Source organism: Orbicella faveolata, unplaced genomic scaffold, assembly GCF_042242905.1.
Source record: "Orbicella faveolata isolate gen_17 unplaced genomic scaffold, um_ofav_v1 contig_2, whole genome shotgun sequence".
In the NCBI taxonomy this organism is placed as follows: Eukaryota; Metazoa; Cnidaria; class Anthozoa; order Scleractinia; family Merulinidae; genus Orbicella; species Orbicella faveolata.
The window spans coordinates 11321186-11343370 of NW_028301547.1; the positions used below are offsets into that span (position 1 = coordinate 11321186).

Here is a 22185-nt window from a genome sequence, read left to right on the forward strand (position 1 = left end):
ATGTCCTTCTGATTACCTTCATTACTCCAATTACGATAAAACTCACTTTCGAGCATAGTTAAGTAACTAATGACGTCATCAAGTCCAGTTTAAACTTATAAATACCTTGTGGCAAATGTATTTTCCATGCGGTCCGGCATCCTCATGAACCACAAATTGTCAGAGTTATTTAACATCTAGTTTTTCACGTGCAAAGGATGCTGGAAAGGTTTTTATTATAATTACAATATTGTTTTTAATTATTGATATAAGCATCAAGAGGTTTTAAACATTTTTTTGTTGTTGTTAAAAGGATGAACACGGGTTTTGAATATCTGTTCATTTTCATTTTAAAGACTTATTACAGAACATGACAATTTGTCGTTACAGTTTTTGACAGCTCGGATTATTACAAATTGCGACAACGTGTTATTACAATGAATGGCAAGTGATATATTGCAGTTCACGACGTTATTACATTTAACGACAGGTATTACAATTCAGGAAATGTATTATCAAAAACTCACGCCGTTATTACATTTCACGGCAGTACGACGTTGCCAAAAGAGTAATTTAATTTGTAAAATGGACTCCATTAGGTGGCCTGCTTCAACAAAAAGTACTAAAGAAAAAAGAACATCCGAAAACAATGTAGATTATCTTTTAACCGCAAACGCAACTTATGATATCAAAAATTATCGTATGGAAACGACAAATCGGCACAAGTTGTACTCAAATGATCTGATATTTGTTTTAGATTGGCCTTGTTCCAAAGATACTCAGTTTTTATGTATTGCATATGATTTTCTTCGATATTCCCTTTCTTTTCTGAAATTGAAAACATCACTTTATTTCATTAAAGTGGATCCGGGTCCACTCATGATGCATGTTTTAGAAGAAGCCAACACCCAAAGTTGCTACTAATCAAGCCGGCGCAGCCTGAGTGTAGATGTCTTCCGTATCTCCTTGGTATCACTTTTCGCGTGAACAAAGGCTTCAGCTGCACTGAACCTCTATCCAGGTAAGTTGAAACTACGTATTCCAGGGTCATGCTGAATTTGACAAATTGTAGTTGTAGACTCTACAAGCAGGGTGCGACTGTCGCGTCCACTCGCAGAACTTCCAGTAAAATGGACTACACTGTTTCCAGCCACTAGCCTTAGACCGAGGTGCCTATATTAACCCACAAAAATCGTGGTATTTTTGACGGTTACTTTGTTTCATGCACGTAAAAGTATAGATCTTGTTCGTTTATCATATGCAGTTTAAATGGTCGTACGTTTAAGAAATCTTGTAATTTTTAATACGTTGTTATTTAGTGCCTAATGTACCGTTTAGAACTGTGATGACGTCACAGGGTTCATCGTCAAGTTGTTCTCTTTGGTGATGTCTGAAATAAAATCAGCAGTTAACTTTATGTACTTGTAGAAAAAAAACCAAGTCTTAATAATGTAAACTGGGCATACAAACTTCATACGAGTTTCAGATGGGTTAATAACATATTGTGACTACAATTTGTAGGTCTAGCTCAAACCCCATTTACAAGCGCTGTAAATTGGCGCGGCTCGACAAATGCTTAGGGCTGTCCTATCAGTCCTGACGATTTTAAAACGCACGGACACTCAATCATCGACGTATAATGTATCAGTGTAATTAGTTCTGTATAGAAATATGAAACAGGTTTGAGACTCTTGAAGAAAAAAACACTGCAACGGCTGATGAAAGCTTAGTTAAATCAAACTGGGCCAGGATCGTTAAACGTATTGCCACATCCGGCTTCAAGCAGAAATCCAGTGACTACAAAATACAAAATGCTACCGTGCCTAACAGGAGAAAAATCTTCTCTAGGTTTGGGCACAATGCTGAAATTTTGAGGTGCCGTCGGTGCCGATTTCTTAGTTAGTGTAAATGAGGTTTCAGTTTCTGGTATTGTTCCTGGTCGTTTTTCTAAGGGTCATACTTTAAACTGAAGTCGTCAGAGCAACGTAGAACAGTTTTCAGTGAAGTGTAGTAAAACCAAAACCAAATTAATCACTCTGGACAATCTGAAAGGACACAGAAAATCCAGTGAACTAATCAAAACTCGAATTAAATGCATGTAGCCGGCACAAAGCACAAAGTAACTCCTGTTTCAAAAATGTCGCACTAAAAGAAAACTTCTTAATTGAAAGAAAACCTAAGAACAAGTTGCGTCATCTCGTGTCATAACTACTTTCAACACTTTCTATCTTGTTTTTCTGTTCTTCGGCGTCCGTTATTCTATCGTCTATTTTGTCGCTAAGCCACTCAGTAACAGTGTTATTGCTGTATATCTGTGACAGCAAGTCTGACGCCTCCTCCCTTAATTTTCTGTATGCCTCCGCGGCCCTGAAAAGAAGAAAGTGTCAATGTTTCACGTGGTAAAACGTGTCAGTTTTTTTTTAAATTAAGATTTGTAGTGGGAAAAACAAAAGAAAGTTGGGAAAGACTCACAGAAATTATATTTTTTTCGTTTCATGGGCAACAATCATAGTTACTTGAAATCAGCTTTTATGTGAAAAGGAAAAGGTAACGGTGATAGGACTCAGTGAAGTGCACTGCCATGGAGTGTCAGATGATCCGTTGTCTCGAGCATCCCTAAATCAGTTTTACAGCTGTTTTAAGAAAGGTTGTCCTACGAAAGTGTAAAAGCGTACGCGACAATGTCGAAAGGTATTATGGGTAATGGTGACCAACGGTTGCTTGATTGAGGCCAAAGGCATTTCATCATAACAGAAGGACACAGCACAAACACGCATACTTATGCTTTTTCTCCTTGAAGCACTGTTAACCTCAATCAAGGAACGCCAAACTATTACTACCCATAATTGACATAATAACAATCGGCATTGTCGCGTTCGCTTTTACGCTTGTGTGGGACAACCTTTGTCGAAACAGCTGTATACCACGAAGGTGGGCCTGAGTGATAGAATCAATAGATAAAAACAGACAAACTTGAAACAATGTAATATATATTTTGATAATAAATAACTGATGCTTTTTTATGAGAAATAATCAGAAGTTACTTCTTGTCAGGTGCACAAAGAACCAGTTGGAAGTACTGTGTACCAGGCGAGCACAAGAAGTTACCAAAACTCATGCCAAATCAATCAAAACGAGTCCATTCGATGAAAACACCTAAGGCCTAGGACAAACTTACTGAATACTCTTTAAGTGTGCAAAATTCAGGCGGAAATAACTGAGAGCCTTTTCTTCCTGTTGTCTCTTCAGCATCCAACCTTTTTCTCTGCAAAGAACAAGTAGCATCTAGAAACGTTACTAGAATCTCTATTGAATTCATTTAAGGTGGCCGAACACAGTTTTCGCGCGCGCACAAGGATTGCAAGAAAACAAACATGCCGTCAATATTTATTTTATTTTTCTTTATAACTGAACCTAGTGTATTGATGGCTTTAGTCTTTTATTAGAAAGATATGTTAGAAAAGGTAACGATGCAAAGAACCCAGCAATTCTCAGCTTTTTCTTTGTTACCGAAAGAACCAAGTTAAATGCAGCGCATGCGTAGTAAGTCAAAAAATTGCGATTTAATGAAAATTGCACTCTCGGAAATACGCCTATTACTCGAAAACCACTCATTAGAATTTCACGAAATTTGGCACGAAAATACTTAAGGAAATAAGTAGCTGGAGTATTGAAAATAATTGAACTTTAACAAAGGAAACTCTAGATATTCCAATGAACCTTCAACAAGGGATAATTAAAGATCTCTCTGTTAAATTATTAGCAAAATGGTGTTAACTTGTGTGAATCGTTACAAGCTTGTTGCATGCAATTTATAAACAAAATCTAATGACTAGATTTTCTATAAATAAACAAAACCGATTTTAAAGGCCTGTTTATATTTATTCATGTCGCCATGGCAACGGCACATACGTCAGCCTAACCATCAAAAAACCAAAGTTTATGTTGTTAACTTGCTTGCTGCCAGTTTTGGCGACCGAGGGATCAAGGGTTTTGGAGAAAAAGGTGAATGAACACAGGTATCAAAAACTGTGTTCAGCCACCTTAAGGTATCAGTATAACCCATTTAACCATCCGCGCGCGGTCCGCTCTAGCGTTCGTGGCTTTAACAAAAACCCATATAAACCGTATATTTACTGGAAGCTTAATAACTACAGATAATGACCTGACCTGTTCAAAACGGTAAAAATTTACCGTGTTTTGAAAATGTGAATATATTTACAAAGCTTCACGAACCCATAAATCAAGGTATACGCCCGCTAAATTTAGGTCGGAGAAAACGATTAACATGGCATCCGTTTCTTCACACATTGACCTCAAAAACCGTGTCTCAGATTTTTGGCACATGCGTTTGTTATTATTTAACAAGAGGATAAAGTTAGAAAAAGGAAAAAAATAGGACTGCCCGCGAAAAAAAGGCATAACTTTTTAATGAAAAGAGTAATCAGAATTCGCAGACACGGTTTTGTCGGCGTTCGTTCTGACAACATTCTCTCCGAATTTCAGCCAATTTGGTCCAGGGGCTGCCGGCCTGGAACTCGAAATGCACGTACAACTCGCCTATTTTTTACTTTCGAGAAACAGAGAAAAAATAAAGTTCGGCGGCATCCAAGTGTTATGAGATTATCACACCAAGGGAGACACCGCAGAGGAATCAACTTTCTGTATAACAATAGGACTATGACAGTTAACATGGAACAGGTACAAATTTCCGCGACGGCGCGCGGTAAATTATTCACCAGTGAATAAACCGCTTTTTCATGTGTGAAGTCAGAATTCCAAAGTTAGTAAACGTGAAATTATCTTTTGATTTACTATATTAGCGTTCGAAATCTTACGTATCGGTCGACTAATCTTCAAAATTATGACCATGTCACTGTTAACATGCCGAAGGCCCGTAGAAGGTTCCCGAGAAAATGCAAGCGCACAAAGGGAAACGCTGGAGAGGACGCCGTAAACGGGACTACATCGACTGATGTTGATGCAAAGGCAAAGATACTGGAAGAAATGACAATAGCTGGGTAAGAAAAAAAAATGTTGCACTGCTGATTCTAATTTTGTACAATCGATCTGCCTGTCAATTTCGTCCACTTCTCTTCGTCAATCTCCCCTGCTTCGACAGTTTCTCGCAACAGTATTTTAGCGCGGCTTGCGCTCATTTCGGCTTGCTCGCTGGCTTCGTGATCGCGATCGTTGTCGCGTTCATCCAGCAATTTTTCTTGATTGTAAAACGAACCCTTTGCCGCTTTCCGCTAATTTAGCGGCCCACTCTTTGTTGAAAGTGTTTTTCGCCTTCTTTGGCCTTCCTTTAGCCGATGAAAACGGGCAAGATCGCTCTGTCTTCTTCGAAGACATCCGACACTGGTTACGGCGCGCGAATCGCGTGTCAACTCAGCATGATCTTGATGTCATGTGACTTCTTGCGTCGATAATTAATTCATTTGACAGAACTTGTCAACTCTCAATTAAGTAATTAATATGCAAAACAATCTTTCTCGCGCAATAACTAGCGGCAGATATAAGATTTTTTCGTGGTGTTTTTTTTATCTAAAAGATTACTTTAAGATTTATCCAACTGCTTAAAAAAGTAAAATTATGCAAAATTGCAAATTTTTCCCTTACTGATACCTTAAGGTACTAGAATAAAAGATTAACGAAAGCAAATGTTTCCATTTTTACTAAGAAACTCTAGTTATTGTGTAGCTAGGCAATGCGAAACACTGATAGCTGCAATGATCAAGATAAGAAGAACAATTTACAGATTTATTGATTTGCTACAAATGCAACAGAAACCAATTACTGCTGGGAGGTTAATTTAAAATCACGGCATGAGGACAAGTTATTTGCGTATGGACTGGACGAATATTTCAAAAATCACATGACCAGCCATAGGCCCATTAATGCAATTGCTTCTCTTGTGCTGTACTCACGTGCTATGAACTAGCCCCAGTCCGTGATGAGCGTCTTTTAGTTTGCAAGTGAGTTCGTAGATTTCATGACCTGGAAAATCTCCGTATGTTTTGTCATCGCTGCAAGATGAATTAAAATAAACGGATGGCGATAACTCCTTTGTACTCAAGGATTTCACTCTGACTGAGTCACAATATAAACTGAGCAGTTAATTTTCTTTTTTTCTTTATATATGAAATAAATCGCAATTTACGGAACATGTAGAAATGTGTGTCATTTTAAGTATGTGCATTTACAAAAGCTTGATTCACTTGAAGTTTTTCCGTCTTATTTTGAATCTCTTGGCTCGCTTTAGTTCTCCATGGGGTAGCCTCGAGATACATACAAAGATCCTCTTAGTTGTTTGTTTTCCCTTCTAGTTTAGAGGAAGGGTTGAAGAATATGTTTACAGTTGATAGCGGAGCTCCGGTGGCACGAAGGACCGCCAAGCGGAGCCCCATACCCATATAGGAAAGAAAACGAAACCTATGAATTGATTTTCTCATCGTTATCATGGCTAGCGGCATTGCTCGTGGACGCGTACGCACGACGGCGACGACTACGACGGAGTCGCGCAAGATGGCGGCCATACTGCAGCTAATAGGCTGACAGAGACATGCACCCTTGGTTTGTGGTTTGTAGCGTCCCTCTTTGATATTGGACATTCATGTTATGGTCAGTTGACAACTGTCAAAACAAGGTATCCGCTGACCAGTAGCACGAGACAATATCGCGGGCTCAAATTTAGAGCTCATCGAGGTCTCGTGTTTTTTTAAAGTTGACCACTGACCAAATGCTGGTTTTCGATTGGATCGCGGGTTCATGTCCGGTTAACTTGTTGGCCGAGTTGTTCGGAAGCCGGTTAACGCTAACCCAGGATTGTATAAGTTAACCGAAGTATAATTTTTCTTGTATACAAATGTTTTTCACTGCTTTTGCTTTGTGTATTTTTAGGACCTCGAGATTATTCAAACTCAAAACAGAAGGCCAACCAGGCCCAGGAGCTCCGCTTTTAGGCTTGGCTAAATCTATAAATTAAGTATATTTACAATACTACTGATTATCTTACTCAAAGTATTGAGTTCCCTCGACATCAATGGCATTGCTGAAACCAAGTTCATGAGATATATTGTTACGTAAGGCTTCGTTCATTTCCCCTTAAAGCAAGAAAAACAGAAATACATAAGGCGCTAAAACCCACTGATCTTTTAAAAACATTGTTAAAGTAGGAAATGAATTGAAAATGTACAGAAACGTTTAGCCGGTACAATATTTCGGTGATTCAAGTCAATACGTTTAGAGAGAACGTTTTTGTTGTGATGCTCCACAAAAAACATGATCTGCTTGGTCAGTGAAACCTAATTTCATACATAGCGCAGTAAGTCAACGCATTTAAGTGGCTGTGATATCGACGTAACGCATTTTCCATCTTGAGCTACTGGATCAATCTGAGCGTCATTTTGAAGTAGTTTCAAATTTCCGGCTTCGGTCTGTGCCCGACACCAACAGAATAACTGAACTCTTTAGAAAACATAAGTTTGCTCAAGCTTTGCCCAACTTCTAAGCAGTCTTTTTGTGCATCTCTATGGTTATGATTTTATTAAGAGCTCGCTGGATGTGAAAAGAAGTTTTGAATGATGTACGGATATGGGGGCAAACTAACCTTCATCAATAGCCTTTAAACAGAATACAAGTGAGGGAATTCCCGCTGGTAATAACTCACACAGAGTGCCATAGTGATCATATCTGAAACAATCAAGGGAAAAAGACAAGCATCTTCTAATTTCACTCACCGAAGGGAAGAACTTACAACCCTGGGTGAATACTTTAATGAAGATTAAAGACTAACATCATTGCAACGAAGCAGTTCAAGAAATGAAAACAAACAAAGGATGCAGTAAAATTTGCGACCAGGTTAAGTTTCATATTATAACAAAAAGAACTGTGGATTTAATATAATCCTGAAGTACCCCTTAGAGAAACAAAATCGCGACATAGCAAAAGAGCAATTATCTCTGCATTGCGTACATGTGTAACTTGCTGGAGATTCTGATTCGTTAGGGCTTGGTGATGATTTGTTAGCGTGAATTAAGAAGGGCTATATCGTTTTACTAAAGTGACTTTATTTAACACTGATTGGCCATTTAAACTTAAGGTGATGTTGACAAACTAAAAAGCTTTCCCTACTGGCGCAGGTTAATATTGAATTGTTGGCTATTTACATCCGTGAGACCGAGAAGTAAACTCGGGACTTGGAGTTACGAATTCAAGTCCAGCGCCGTAATCAGTCCTCCACATTGACCTCGACAAATGCGCATGTGCAACGAAACAGGTGTACGACAAGAGCACGACACGCGAGCGATACGATAAAGGGCTCACTCGATCCCCAAAGGCATGCAACATCATGCAACATGCAAAGCATTAAAGTATGAACCGCGTCGCACGACTTTCTGTGGTGGATAATTCAGATTTTGACAAATGATGACTCACCTACTCCATCCTGTTAGCGCAATACCTAGTACTTGACTTCTCTCGGGGATCTTGGACATAATCTCCACCCACTGTAGATTATTTGAAACGTGTTTAGATATCGTCACAAAATCAGAACTTGGTCCAGTGGCGCCTGAGGATAGATAAAGATAGATAAATAGATAGTTTATTGAATTTTAACTGTTGCAGTACATTACTGAATTGTGTAGAAACGTAAATTAAAACAACTATTTAGAATGAATACATATAGATATAAAATTATTCATCCTGTTCGTTCTACATGTGGGCAACTAAAATGGGCCTACATGGTGAAGGTTCTTAACACACGTGATTGGTAAGGGTAGGAGGGGGTGTGATGATATTTGAACGACAAATATCACAGAATACCTTATCAGTTTTCCGAAACTCAAGTTTGAATTGATTGTCATGTACAGTTTACTTTTGTAGCGATAAGCAGCTGATTTCCTTTTTTGACGGTTTTTGCTTTATTGGCGTCTGTTTTCTTTTTATGACTGTTGTTTTGTTATTGTTTCTTCTTTTTGCAATTTCTATTGCATAAATGTTGTTGGGATATCGGAAGGATACTCAGGTTCGAGGACATAGGCAGAAAACGATGCAAATAAATTTTGAAATGTTTATTCCTGATATTCTGTGCTCGCATTCTTTTCACGCTAGAACAAAGTCCTCAGGGCTGGGAGGAGAACATTGTTCATTTCAGACCACTGCAGGCTTGACGACATTTCACATTACAAACGGAATATACCACATAAAGAAAAGCGCTCTAATGTTACACAAATACACACTCGTCAGGGGTAGGTGGGTTAAGTCTGCATTGTTAAATTGAAAAAAAAAAAAAATACGAGCCAAGTGGCCCATCGGGCTGGCGCATATCTCCGGTTTCTATGTAGCATGAAGCGACTAGGAGTATAATTCCTACTCCCCCTCTGGATGGAATGCTAGTCCATCGCAGGGTTACCCCCAGCATTAAGTTCGCCGGTACCCATTTATACCCATTGGAGAGAGGTACTGTGGGAGTAAAGTATCTTGCCCAAGAACACAACACAATGTCCCCGGCCAGGGTTCGAACCCAGACCGCTTGAGCCGAAGTCGAGCGCACTAACCATGAGGCCACCGCGCCTCCCACACTCTTCAGTGGCCGGTGATTAACAACCTACAACCTGTGATACTTATTTGTCAGGTTTCGTCATAAATATATATCAGGTCTATTGCGTGAAAAAGAGCTTTCGTTGTGTTGAGTTTCAATTTGTTGTTTGTTTCAGTAGATGATAATGTCGGTTAAAAACACATACCTTTAAACGCACTGGCAGTCCATACCTTAGGGAACGCTTCAAAATATCTTTGATACATTTCTGTGGAGAGTTATTTTTGCCATTTTTATTTTCACTCAATATCGTTCAGTGGGCGTACAAGTGCCTTAATGTCAAACCCCGCGTACGGTCACCCGCTTAAATAGCGAGTTGCAATTATCTGCGCATTTGCAGTGATTTGATTTTTGATCTGACAATTCGATTGATTTTAAAAGTTACTCTTGGAAGATCCTTGTCCATTTAACTTGTGGGAACTGGGGAAGCTATACAAGTAATAGTCTGTCATTTGTTAGGTGTTTTCTCGGCATATTTAGTATTTTTGTGCAAGGATCGTAGAGAACTGTTGTGTCCTCGAGCCGGAAAAGAAGCGGCTTGTTCCATACAAGGGTTAGAGGTCGGACACTGAAGTTTCCTAAGACAAGGAATTATTATGCCACACGAGAAAATCGTAAATCATCCAGGGCAGTGTGTGCTAGTGATTCATACGATTTCTACTGGTTTAAAACCTTCCAGTGCCAATTATCATGACAGGTCTTTCAATACCGAAACCTTGTTATTGTGGACAGTAATAATAGTCCAACACTTTCCCTTTAATTAGTTTCCTTCCCTGCTTGTGACATAATGTTTGTCTGCCCAAGCTTTGTCAGCGTTCATTTTGTTCAACTGAAAGTTAGATTGGCATTACATTGCTGACAGGTATTATATATATCTAGTTTACCTCTAGGAAAATGTCTTCTCAGGTCGGTCCTGTAATACCAAATCATCGGCTCCGCCAACTTTCCGACCTCTGAAAAAAACAACTAAACAGTTATTAAGAGATTTTATCCTTGACGTGCACTTAATTTGACTTAACAATCACACACTGTCGGTAATAAAAAGTAAATTGTAACTGCACGCATCCAGTTGAAACTTCTGTTCATAAAGAGACTATCACTTTAAATTTTAGAGTTTAGCAAATAGTCAGCAAGTGATACATTCAGGGGTCAGTCAGTATAGTGCCAGTATTTGTGGACAGGATCGAAGAGATTGCAACTGGACGACACATTGAAAACCAGAAGTTCTTCTCGTCGCTTCGCACGACTGGAAAATGTCCTATTGTTGAAGATCTAGACTGAAGGTTCGACAACCCAGGTGAACGCCAAAGATTTTTAGAGTTCTGTTCTGTTTGAAATTATCTGACAGGTTATATGTTCTCTGCCGAGGACTAGTGACTTACTGCTCTCGCCAGTCGACTAACTCGGCAGCTGCAATTTATCGCTTAATCAGTTAACTCGGAAAATAACCCTGACAGTAATACTTTCGAGGGCTGACTTACGATCACCTAGTGGAGGAGTTCAATTCAATCTCATACTACAAGAATTAGAGAAACTAACCCTTGAGAAAGTCTATGGTCCATTCCCTCATCATGTCATCCCACATTATGGGAGTGACGCCCTTACTGCGAACATGGTGGAGAACAGGAATCATGTGTTCCAAGAATATCATGCTTTTGTTTCGTTGATCCTCGGTGCATGTCCGACAAGTCTTCAAATTCCACACCTGCAGTCAAACAACAACAAGCCATTTTGCGTATGAGATCGTGAATTTAATGCTTTGAACTTCTTTTGAGCTTCCTCCTTTTCCTTCAAATACGACTTATTGAATACGAACAAGAGAGCATGAAGGGTGAGAGAGTTCATCCCGTATAGTCCTTATTTCGTAGGTAATACCTCTCAAGTTATTTTTAGACATGGTACTCACAAATAATGTTACCATGTACGTTACATGGTGTTTTCGTGGCGGATGAAAATGGTGTTAAGTCGCTTGGGTTGTCCACGTGAGCAAAATCCACGTCACAGGATTGACTAATCCCGTCCTGGGATTTCTGAAGCAGGAAGTGATCTAAAAATAACTTGAGAGGAATAACCTTAGGAATAAAGCCTAATTAACTTTCTAACCCTTCATCCTCTCTTAATTAGCAACGTTACTCACCTCGTCAGCTCCGACATGAAACCATTTAATCCCAGGATGTAACTGTGCTACTTGGTCGATCATCTCTTTAACTAATATCATTGACTCTGTTGAATAGAATCATAGGTTCGACTAACAATCAGTCCTTCATTGGTTGGTCTAGCTCCTCGCTACCAAGTTATTGATGAGAAAACAGAACTAGTAAACAGGTGGGTGTAATTTCAGTTTAACTTACCGTTAGCAAAACGATGTGGAATATATAAGCCCCTTTGGTTTTGTTTTAAATTCTGTGCTTCTGATTTGTTTGTTTTTACACTGCCTCTGACTGGCCAAAATAATACAACACCAAAGTAGCGCACATATTAATTACTTCAGTAAGTACTACGTGATCAATGCTATGCCTCTGTGAATTATAGATAACTAATTTTTAGAAGAGGAACCTTAAGTACATTAGAACAAACAATCCTTAAAGTGGTGTATAATTTAATTGGACCGGTGCTGTAACAGTTGTCAGCATAGTCATGTGTCAGGAGGGGCTCCCCTCTTACCTGGATTCTTTGGACAAACGGAGTTGGTGTATTTTGTTGTTTCACGAAGATGTGCGAACTTATTGTGCTTCAAGACAAACTAATAAAAAAAAAGAGCGCAAGGTTAGCCGAGGTGATGAACAACAAACACGGAAAGTGGATTTTATCAAATTATGGTTTGTGTACTTTTTGTAAAGATTTATTTCTCATTCAAGGAGACAGCAAATCGTCTTTGAACTATTATTTGTGAAAGTCTTGATAGATACCTCAAGATGGCCGAATGTCTGCACAAGTGGTATTACTGTAAGGTTATGATACTGAGCTTCCCTAACCAGAAAGGCAATCTCCTCTTGGCTTAAATTGTAAAGAATGCAAAGTTTATAAGTTAAATATATGTAGAATATATTTGCAGTTCTATTATTATTGTATGTAACGTACTGTTTTAGCATTAACGATATAAATGACGATTACAAATTAAACCAAACGTTTAAAAATCTGTTTACTCAGGGAAATTCAACTTGATAGTCTTAAACTGATCGAGACACGAATGATGCTGGTAAGATTTTCTACATTGTCAGTTGGATTTGTCATGTTCGATGTTTCACCTGTACGCGTCAGGTCCTTGAATCACCTGGAGCTCTCCACAATACGGGAACGTATCAGCATACTCGATAAGGAGTCCTGTGGCACCCCAGTGAACAAAGTACGGCAGTAACTAAAAGAAAGAGTCACATTTTTCACTTGCTACCTTATATAATTATCTTTATCAATAAATCACTGGAAAGTGCATTTACCGAAAATCTAGGGAGATTTACACCATTTTATGCGTCCATCGAGATCAAGGTTTTTATTCCCGCGATCACGGCTACCACAAGTTTCTGCGAACTCTTCACGACAATTACCAGAAAACTCTGCGCGTGAGTCGTGATAATGACAACTCTCCAAAAGAACATTTTTATCCCCTAAAGCTAAAGCAGACGCCCAAAGACTTCGAAGATGCAAACATTATGCTAACTTCAACATGAGCAGTAGCATCCTGATAAAGTTATAACAAATCACCTGTAGTAAGTAAGTGATCTTTGGAGGTGCTCCTCCGAGATCAAGGTGAACAAGCTTGTGGCCACTAAATCTGAGATAATCAGAAAACGAATAATGTGAGTATAACTCCATTTTAGGGGATGATCGGCTTACGATAAAGGAGTGGAAGGCAATTCCTGCATGCGTTATTAATCTTCATTTCTTTGTTTGTTTTCCAAAGTTCAGTCATTGGTTCAAATTGCACCTGCTCCTGGTCTGACCAATGGTAACAAACACTGTACGCCTCTTTCCCGGCCAATCAGGCGCAGAACAAAAATCAAAACGTAACTAGGGGCGCTTTCCATTCGGCCAAAACTTCTTGTTTGAATTTCTTGAAATTCCAAGTGACAAATGGAATTTCCGGAAAAAGTGGACAATCTTACAAATATTTCGGAACTTTCGAAACGGGGGAACATGGTACGAATATTTCCTTGGAAAGTTTCCGGAAATCCGAAAGTTGTTAGCTTAGCTTCGGAAATAATAATAATTAAATTCATATAGCGCTAATTATATAAAATATTCATAAGCGCTTTACATTTTAAAATATAAAAAATGCGAATCATTCAACTGAAAATTGCGGAAATTCCGGGATGAAAATCCAATGGAACAAAACTTCCCGGTAAGAAATTTGCGAAAATTTGGGTATAACTACCGAGGTTGTCCTGTTTTCCAGAAACTGTGGAAAATACTGTTCTTTTGGCCACCGGAAATTTCGGAAAGTGCAAGCTGGAATTTTTGGTTGAATAGAAAGCGCTCGAGGAATACAAGAATTCGAAAATTTCTAACTGGGAAGTTCTGATCCATTTGATTTCCTGGAATTTTCACTAGAATGTTTAGCATTTCGGAAATTTAACAATTTTCGAATTTTCCGGAACCTTAGTCATGGTACTTTCGTAGCATTTGCCCTCGTTTCGAATATTCCGGAATCTTTAGTTGAATGGAAGGTGCCCCTGGCTTCTTGACTGTCAGGCCCCGAGTGTAGCACACCGCAGTTCCACTATTGCCGTTATTCCTACACGTGGTGAAGATCGATGTGTAGTAACCACCAAGTGCAGTAAAGTATATTATCAAGCACAGTATCGTATATATCTTATTATAAATTTTAAGAGGAATCTTACTTGTTTTTCACTTTTTCTTTGTGAGGCTCAGAGCGGGTGACGTGCTGAGCTGTCATTCTCGTTGTTAGATTGTTCAATATTTCTCTTGTGAGATTTAGTTCACGTTTTGCTTCATTTGCTTCCTTTCTAGCATTTGACAACTCTGAAAAACGAAGTGCAGTCTTACTCAGCTCATGTATTCTCGTTTATTACCATTATTATACTCATTGAGGCATGTTTGCGGACTTTAAGGTTTAAACACACAATAAACGGCTAAGTAAGCTACTATAAAAGTAGCTAAATGTAAACTTTTTAATCACCGAGATCAAAAAAAAAAAAAAAATTAATACTAATTAAATAATAGCTCAATGGATAAACGAATGAATAATACTTTAAAGACTGCATCAACCAATGCATGTGCTTAATTACTGTTGTGATGCGCTTTTGAATATTTTATAGAAAAGGCGCAATACAAATAATAAATGTTATTGTTATTGTTACATTACAAGATCGAAACTGAAGGCAGAAGTACTAATTGTGATTAAAATTCGGATTTAGTTTGCAAGAAAATGAACTGGGTGTTTTACGACCTTTTATTTCCAAATCTTCTCATTTTTCTCGAAGCTGAACTCACTGTCGTTTCTTACCAGTCAAGAGACGCTTCATCATGATATCGGTAGCACCGCATTCAGTGAAGTTTAAACCAGTCGACTGATTCCATCTAAAGAGAAAAAAATACTTATTACATTAGACTTGCTTCACGTGGTCACAATCTTAGCCACTTAAGGTCATTGCACTGAAATAGAACCTGCACTGAGATTTTTGTGAAACTTTGCTTATTGATTGTTTATATTATAGGAACTTCAATTTGGGAATAAAAATGAGGGGTCTCCATGTTCGTTTAGGGGCAACAGCACCTTGTTTATACCCAATACATCCTTATAATAGCACCATGATTGTAGTCACGATTGCTTGCTAAATTCACGTTTCCGACGATTGTTTCTTGCTCAACACTGAGAATTGGGCCTTATTTGTTTTACATAGAGAAATTTATTACTCAGTTCAACACAACAGAAAAAAATGATAGGTCACCGTACTTGTTTTCGAGAAAATGACGATTTACCTCTATGGCGAGGTCCAGCCGCAAAGAAAAAGCCGCCATTTTTCAATGCGCGCGCGCTAAGCACGCGTGAAATTATGCGCAGCAGCGATGCGCAATGCAACACTGGGGAATGACAAACAGTTTCCAGCACTTAGATTTTGATAGGTCGTTATAACCACTCTCTATCACTTGATGCTACAATCATGGTATCAAAAAACTGCCCAATCATTGGTGAATACGTTGTTTTTATTTTCGCGTCTCGATAGGTTACCATAGTAACAGTATGACCTGCTAAAAACACCCTTAAGAGCAGCTTCGCCTAAATATCAACTAGCCTTGGAAATAGCGAAAAAATCGAATTTCTTCAAACTCGCCCAGAATGAAGCCCTACGGGCACTAGTTACAAAAATATCGTTTTAAGTTCGATAAATCAAAAATTATTTTTTTCCGCAATTTTTTCGTTTCGATGCCCCAAATCGGCCAAAATCCATCGGAAATGAGCGGCATATTCAGAGGCTCGTAAACTCAAAAGTAAAAATCTTCATTACAAACTGATTGCACGTCGTATTTGTACTTCCTTTTTTGTCTATTTAGAGCTAAATAGATCGTGATTTGATTAGAACTTAAATATTTGACGAATTTCCTAAATTAACGACCCAAGACAGCTTTACAAGAGTTCTACATTTAGCCTATTTTCAAATGCTAAAAAGGCATTCTGGTACACGGCTTTTCCCAAAACGACTAGTTTGGTGTAAAAGAGCATTCTTTCTTCTTCAAATTAGTGAAATAAAATTTTTGGGTAAATAAAATGGCGAGCGCTGAGATAGCGAACTAAATGCAGCACTTCTTCCTGAAAACGTGACCTTTGACCCGAGCGTAACGAAACCGATTACTGCAAGAAAACCCGGAAGAAAAGCAAACGCTTCGTTATTTTGAAACAATTCCTAGTGATATCTCTCCGAAACCATGATTGCAAGAAACTATTTCCAGATATGAAATCTTACAGGGTCAAAAAAGGAGCTAAAGGGCGCATTTTGACACAATAACTTTGTTTGCTGAAAACTGAAGTCAACGACCGTTAACGAATTCCAGTGAAATTTGCAAACTTGAAGTATGTTAGCCGATACTTACCTGAATGTTTATATTAATAGAAGAGTCGTCTTCTTGGATTAACCTTCAAAAGAAGCAGGATCCAGATTTGAAAACCTCTAAAAGAAGAAATGTTTAATGTTCCGTGACCTGCCCGCTGCTATAAATTAGCTTAAATTCCATGCACATGCCGACCGCATGTTTGTCGTAAAACCAACTGAACTCCACTGACAGTTTCCATGGGCAACCCCAAAATAAACAATCCCCAAAAATGTAAAGTGAAATTGGCTGTCTTCATGAACAGTTAGAAGCTAGAGTCAAGTTCCATTACCTTTAAAAAGTGCTTGAATTTATTTGTTTGCGTCGACTTTGTCTACTACTCTCACGTTCGAATGCCGCGAATCGGTCACGCCAAAACAGTGCAGACCGTGCAGACCGCAGACACTTGTTTGGGCTTTTCATTGTGACTCCTTTTTTTGGGTCTAGTTACAAAATAGTGTTAAATATATCTGAAAGTTTGTCATTTATCCACAGGCTGCACAAGCGCAGTATTTGACTTTTGATTCAATAGACAAACGCGTACAAGACTTTGTATGGGAAACTTACTCAGTCTGCACGGTCTGCAGTGTTTTGGCGTGACCGATACTACGCAGTATTCGAACGTGACAGTAACTACTGAGTGAACAAAGTAGAATCAAGCACTTTTAAAAGGTAATGGAACTTGACTCTAGCTTCTAACTGTTCATGAAGACAGCCAATTTCACTTTACATTTTTGGGGATTGTTTATTTTGGGGTTGCCCATGGAAACTGTCAGTGGAGTTAAGTGAGTTTTACGACAAACATGCGGTCGGCATGTGCATGGAATTTAAGCTAATTTATAGCAGCGGGCAGGTCACGGAACATTAAACATTTCTTCTTTTAGAGGTTTTCAAATCTGGATCCTGCTTCTTTTGAAGGTTAATCCAAGAAGACGACTCTTCTATTAATATAAACATTCAGGTAAGTATCGGCTAACATACTTCAAGTTTGCAAATTTCACTGGAATTCGTTAACGGTCGTTGACTTCAGTTTTCAGCAAACAAAGTTATTGTGTCAAAATGCGCCCTTTAGCTCCTTTTTTGACCCTGTAAGATTTCATATCTGGAAATAGTTTCTTGCAATCATGGTTTCGGAGAGATATCACTAGGAATTGTTTCAAAATAACGAAGCGTTTGCTTTTCTTCCGGGTTTTCTTGCAGTAATCGGTTTCGTTACGCTCGGGTCAAAGGTCACGTTTTCAGGAAGAAGTGCTGCATTTAGTTCGCTATCTCAGCGCTCGCCATTTTATTTACCCAAAAATTTTATTTCACTAATTTGAAGAAGAAAGAATGCTCTTTTACACCAAACTAGTCGTTTTGGGAAAAGCCGTGTACCAGAATGCCTTTTTAGCATTTGAAAATAGGCTAAATGTAGAACTCTTGTAAAGCTGTCTTGGGTCGTTAATTTAGGAAATTCGTCAAATATTTAAGTTCTAATCAAATCACGATCTATTTAGCTCTAAATAGACAAAAAAGGAAGTACAAATACGACGTGCAATCAGTTTGTAATGAAGATTTTTACTTTTGAGTTTACGAGCCTCTGAATATGCCGCTCATTTTCGATGGATTTTGGCCGATTTGGGGCATCGAAACGAAAAAATTGCGGGAAAAAATAATTTTTGATTTATCGAACTTAAAACGATATTTTTGTAACTAGTGCCCGTAGGGCTTCATTCTGGGCGAGTTTGAAGGAATTCGATTTTTTCGCTATTTCCAAGTCTAGTTGATATTTAGGCGAAGCTGCTCTTAATTACAGCTTTAGGGGCTTATAATTCAAAAACGGCACGGTGAAATTTCTTTGTATCATCAAATTGTGAAAAGCATAACAAGACGCACCTTTTGGCAAGTTTTGAAAAAATTCTGCACATAGGGTTCAGAGCCACCTTAAATTTTTAAAACTTTAAGGTGGCTCTGAACCCTATGTACAGAATTTTTTAAAACTTTGCCAAATGTTGCGTCTTATCAGGCTTTTTAAAATTTGATAATATGAAAAAGCTTCTCTTTGCTACAACGTGGAGGAAGAGTGACTTCAAGAAAACAAACTCCAAAAAAACAATTAAAGTGACTTTAAGATATATATATCTACCATGCCATAAAAAGTACAGGCAATCAGAACACAGGAAAGCCGTTGTAAATTTGACGGTATTAAATCCAACCTTCCCATCGTGTGCCACGCGTATGTCGCATTGTGTGACCTCTGAATTTTCTATGGCATTATTGTAAAAGCTCGTATATCATGCAATATCCCACTTGTCACTTGTATTTTCTTGGTGTACACGCTCGCCTAAAGCCTTGTGTGTATAGGCGAGAAAGTTCAATTGGTCGTGGGATACTCCAAGGTATCATACCACTCGAAAGCGTTGCATAAATTAACTTTTATGCAGTTTAAAAACTGTACAGTATATGTAGGCGGTTAAATTTCGCGTCGTCAATTTTCGTGGTAATCTTTTTTCGAAACCCTTAAATTTCGTCAGTTTGTTGCTATCGAGAAAGTAGTTAAATGAGGTAAATAAAATAATCATAAATAGGCGCAAATTATTTGAAAGGTATCGTAAAGGTAAATAAACTGGTCAGCGGATGTGGCCTGAGCATTAAGTTCGTGATATTTATAAAGCATCCCGCATCCACCTAATTAGTCTGATCACAACCTGAGTTAGTTTGGTCGTGTTTGTTTCTACAATTAGTGATCACAAAATCGAGAATTGCCATGCGTGAAACGTCGCGACAAAGCCGCTTGTGAAATACAAAATGGTATTCACTGCCTTGGCTACTCATTCCGGCCAATGAAATCAATAAGTGCGGGCCTTGTTCCTCTGTTTTTGTTGCCGGAACATGATACTGTCACAAACATTTCAAACTTAAATGGAATATTAAGAGGGATTAAGAACACCTGACAAAACGAGAAATCAATCGAACTTACCCGGTACCGTGCACTCCGACCCAATACAACATCCATAATGAAAAACCAACCAACATTTTCTCTTTCTTCTAAAAACACAATAGTCCCTCTAATAAAGGAGTGAAATTCTTTCACATGGTTTTCTTGTCGCTACCTTCGTCTTCTGAGATAGCATTTCGCAGTGTCGGTTAATCAGTGATGTTTGTTCTGTTGCAAAATCCCTGTCTGTAATCAACGAACCATGACTAATACAACCTGCTTGTCATGACATTGTTTATTGAATAGTTTTCATGAGACAGCAAATAGGATCAAAGAATACACTGTGTTTTGATTACCTTTTTACATGTTACTTCCGTGAAATTAAAATACGCGAAGCAACCAAAGTGATGTATCAGTCGATTTGAAACTTCAACTTCCCCCTGGGAAATCCTCCGGGCATTTTCAATTGGTCAAATACCTTTTTCACCCTCCAGGCCACAAATGGTGTTCAAATGCCCCATCTTAGGGCCAGTTATACAAGTGATCAGTTGCCCCAACACCCAGGAGACGTATGGGAAAAAGTGAGATAGTGGAAAAGAAAAATCAAAGGCTCTCGTGCCACTCGTTTAGTGCGAAGAGATCCACTGAGCCAAACAAGTGTATTAAATATAAGTGCCGGCCCGATTCGACCCTTATCGACAATTCAGGTTAATGTTTGTTGTTTATACCTGTTTGCTTACTCTCGGAAAGTGCGCGTTATATGATAGTTTTTACTCTGCTCACTGTGATCCCTATATTTTTTCTTATGTTAGGGTTACATTTAGGTTTTTGGGACTAAAACAGGTTGTCACACAGTTTAGAGGGTGGTAAAGGGTATTTCCGTGATTCCTAAATGGCCTAATTTTTTTTCCCGTGAGGTGTGAAGTGGATTGATTTTTTTTCTCGTGAATCGTGATTTCATTAGAAGCCGTGAACCGTGAGTTTCCTAAATAATTCTCAGTGAAATGACAAAGAAGTATTTAAGGACGTTCGCGCTAATTGTTTTTTCGCATCCTTACTGCGCACGCAAATTCACACGCCACGTCATGCATCGATGCGCGCGCTGCGTAATAAAGTGAACAATGATAGGGCAGATGGCCGATTGCTATAGCTTTGCCTGGATTTAGCGATCTTGGACGTTTGTGACGCCTATTTTTCTTTTGATGGATCATCTTCTCTACCGATTTTCTACGTTTAGCGAAAAAATAAAGAAAATCAATCGTTTAGAAGTTTGAATATTTTTGCAAAATGAACCATTGAATTCCGTTGTTTTTAGCTCTCCGTTTATCTGTGCGGCGGTTTCAAATGAAAACGTTGGCAACATTTGGAATTATTTATGCAACAGACGCACTTCTACAAAATATGACTAAGATCGTCGACTCACCTTTGATATTTTTATATAAACCCCTGTAGACCAAGCTGAATTACGTGCTCCAATTTTTCAAAATCAGGGTAGTTTTCCACACGCTTTATCTCTGAAACGAAGTGGGTGACCCCCAATTTTTTTTGGCATTTCTGACACAGGTAACTCATTATCTAACTGCAGTAAAATTTTAAAAAAAATCTATCGACTAGAAAATTTTAGCGCGACCATCCTTAATTTGTCGTGAATCGTGATTTTGGTTTTGCCTTCTGTTCAATATTGCGTTACCGTGACAGGACAATCATCCCTCTTCGTGTTCTTTTTTTGTGAAAGGTGAAATACCGATTTTACTTCCCGTGAATTGTGAAAGGGCCCTTACCGACCCCTTTACCACTCTCAGTTTAGAATTCCATGTCTTCCATTTCAGGAACATTTACACGGCTCTGTATTTAAGCCAATTTTTAGCTTAAATCTGTTGCTTTATTTCATGGATTGAAATGATACTGACATCAGAGGAAACGAAAAACAGTCAGTGAGAATATAGTGCTTCAGTCATTTGAACCCCGCCCCTCATTGGGAGATACCCGGGACATTCACTTTTACTGTCAGTGAAATGCAGTGAAAGCCTTGTCTTTCGGGCAAAGAATTCAGAGTGAACTCCCCCGCCCTCTCGATGGCTCCGAAAAAGCATGATATTAAGCGACTGAAATGATACCTTCTTCGTCAGTTGTTCAACCTCCGTTTTCTGCGAACATTCAACTTGAACCCAGTCTTTCAAAAGAGGTCGCGAACTCCCGTCAAACCATCACTCAGCCCCCGCGAATCCCGCGTGCACTGAGTGAAAACGAGGTGAAAACCCCCGGTTTGCCCCAGGTATCCCCCAATGAGGGTGGAGGAAGGTTCAAATGACCGGTGCACAAGTTCCGGGTGATTCGCGTTTTGCTTTTTTTGTCGACACCCTGATAGTCACCTCAGCGTTTCTGGTGCACAGCCCATTCGCTTGCCACAAATGTATTTTCCCATAAGAAGACTGATTTATAATCCACTCAAATGACCAAAGAAAGAGCAAGTAAAGGAATCCCAACAAAAAAAAGAGGAAAAAAAAAAATAATGTGTCAGAAGTGGGATTCGAACCCACGCCTACAAGAGTAGACTGCGACCTGAACGCAGCGCCTTAGACCGCTCGGCCATCCTGACCACATATCACGTCACGAATTTCTTTTAGTATCTAAACTTTAC

General features: G+C 38.8%; 1 protein-coding gene and 1 non-coding gene across 2 annotated transcripts; both read right to left on the reverse strand.

Moving 5' to 3' along the window:
* Positions 1 to 304: 304 nt before the first annotated feature.
* Positions 305 to 19816, reverse strand: LOC110048792 (hexosaminidase D-like). Its single transcript, XM_089289818.1, has 17 exons — positions 19587 to 19816; positions 15045 to 15118; positions 14419 to 14560; positions 13283 to 13352; positions 12829 to 12938; positions 12490 to 12577; positions 12245 to 12323; positions 11718 to 11803; positions 11120 to 11285; positions 10465 to 10533; positions 9729 to 9788; positions 8419 to 8551; positions 7592 to 7674; positions 6998 to 7085; positions 5910 to 6008; positions 3158 to 3244; positions 305 to 2346 (listed from the first exon to the last, which is right to left on the reverse strand). Exons 1-17 carry the CDS (start codon positions 19640 to 19642, stop codon positions 2172 to 2174), a joined length of 1665 nt encoding a protein of 554 aa, XP_089145944.1. The 5' UTR covers positions 19643 to 19816; the 3' UTR covers positions 305 to 2171.
* A 2243-nt stretch (positions 19817 to 22059) lies between these two features.
* Trnal-cag (transfer RNA leucine (anticodon CAG)) lies at positions 22060 to 22143 on the reverse strand. The gene has a single exon. It is a non-coding gene; the product is annotated as a tRNA-Leu (tRNA).
* Between the last annotated feature and the right edge of the window lie 42 nt (positions 22144 to 22185).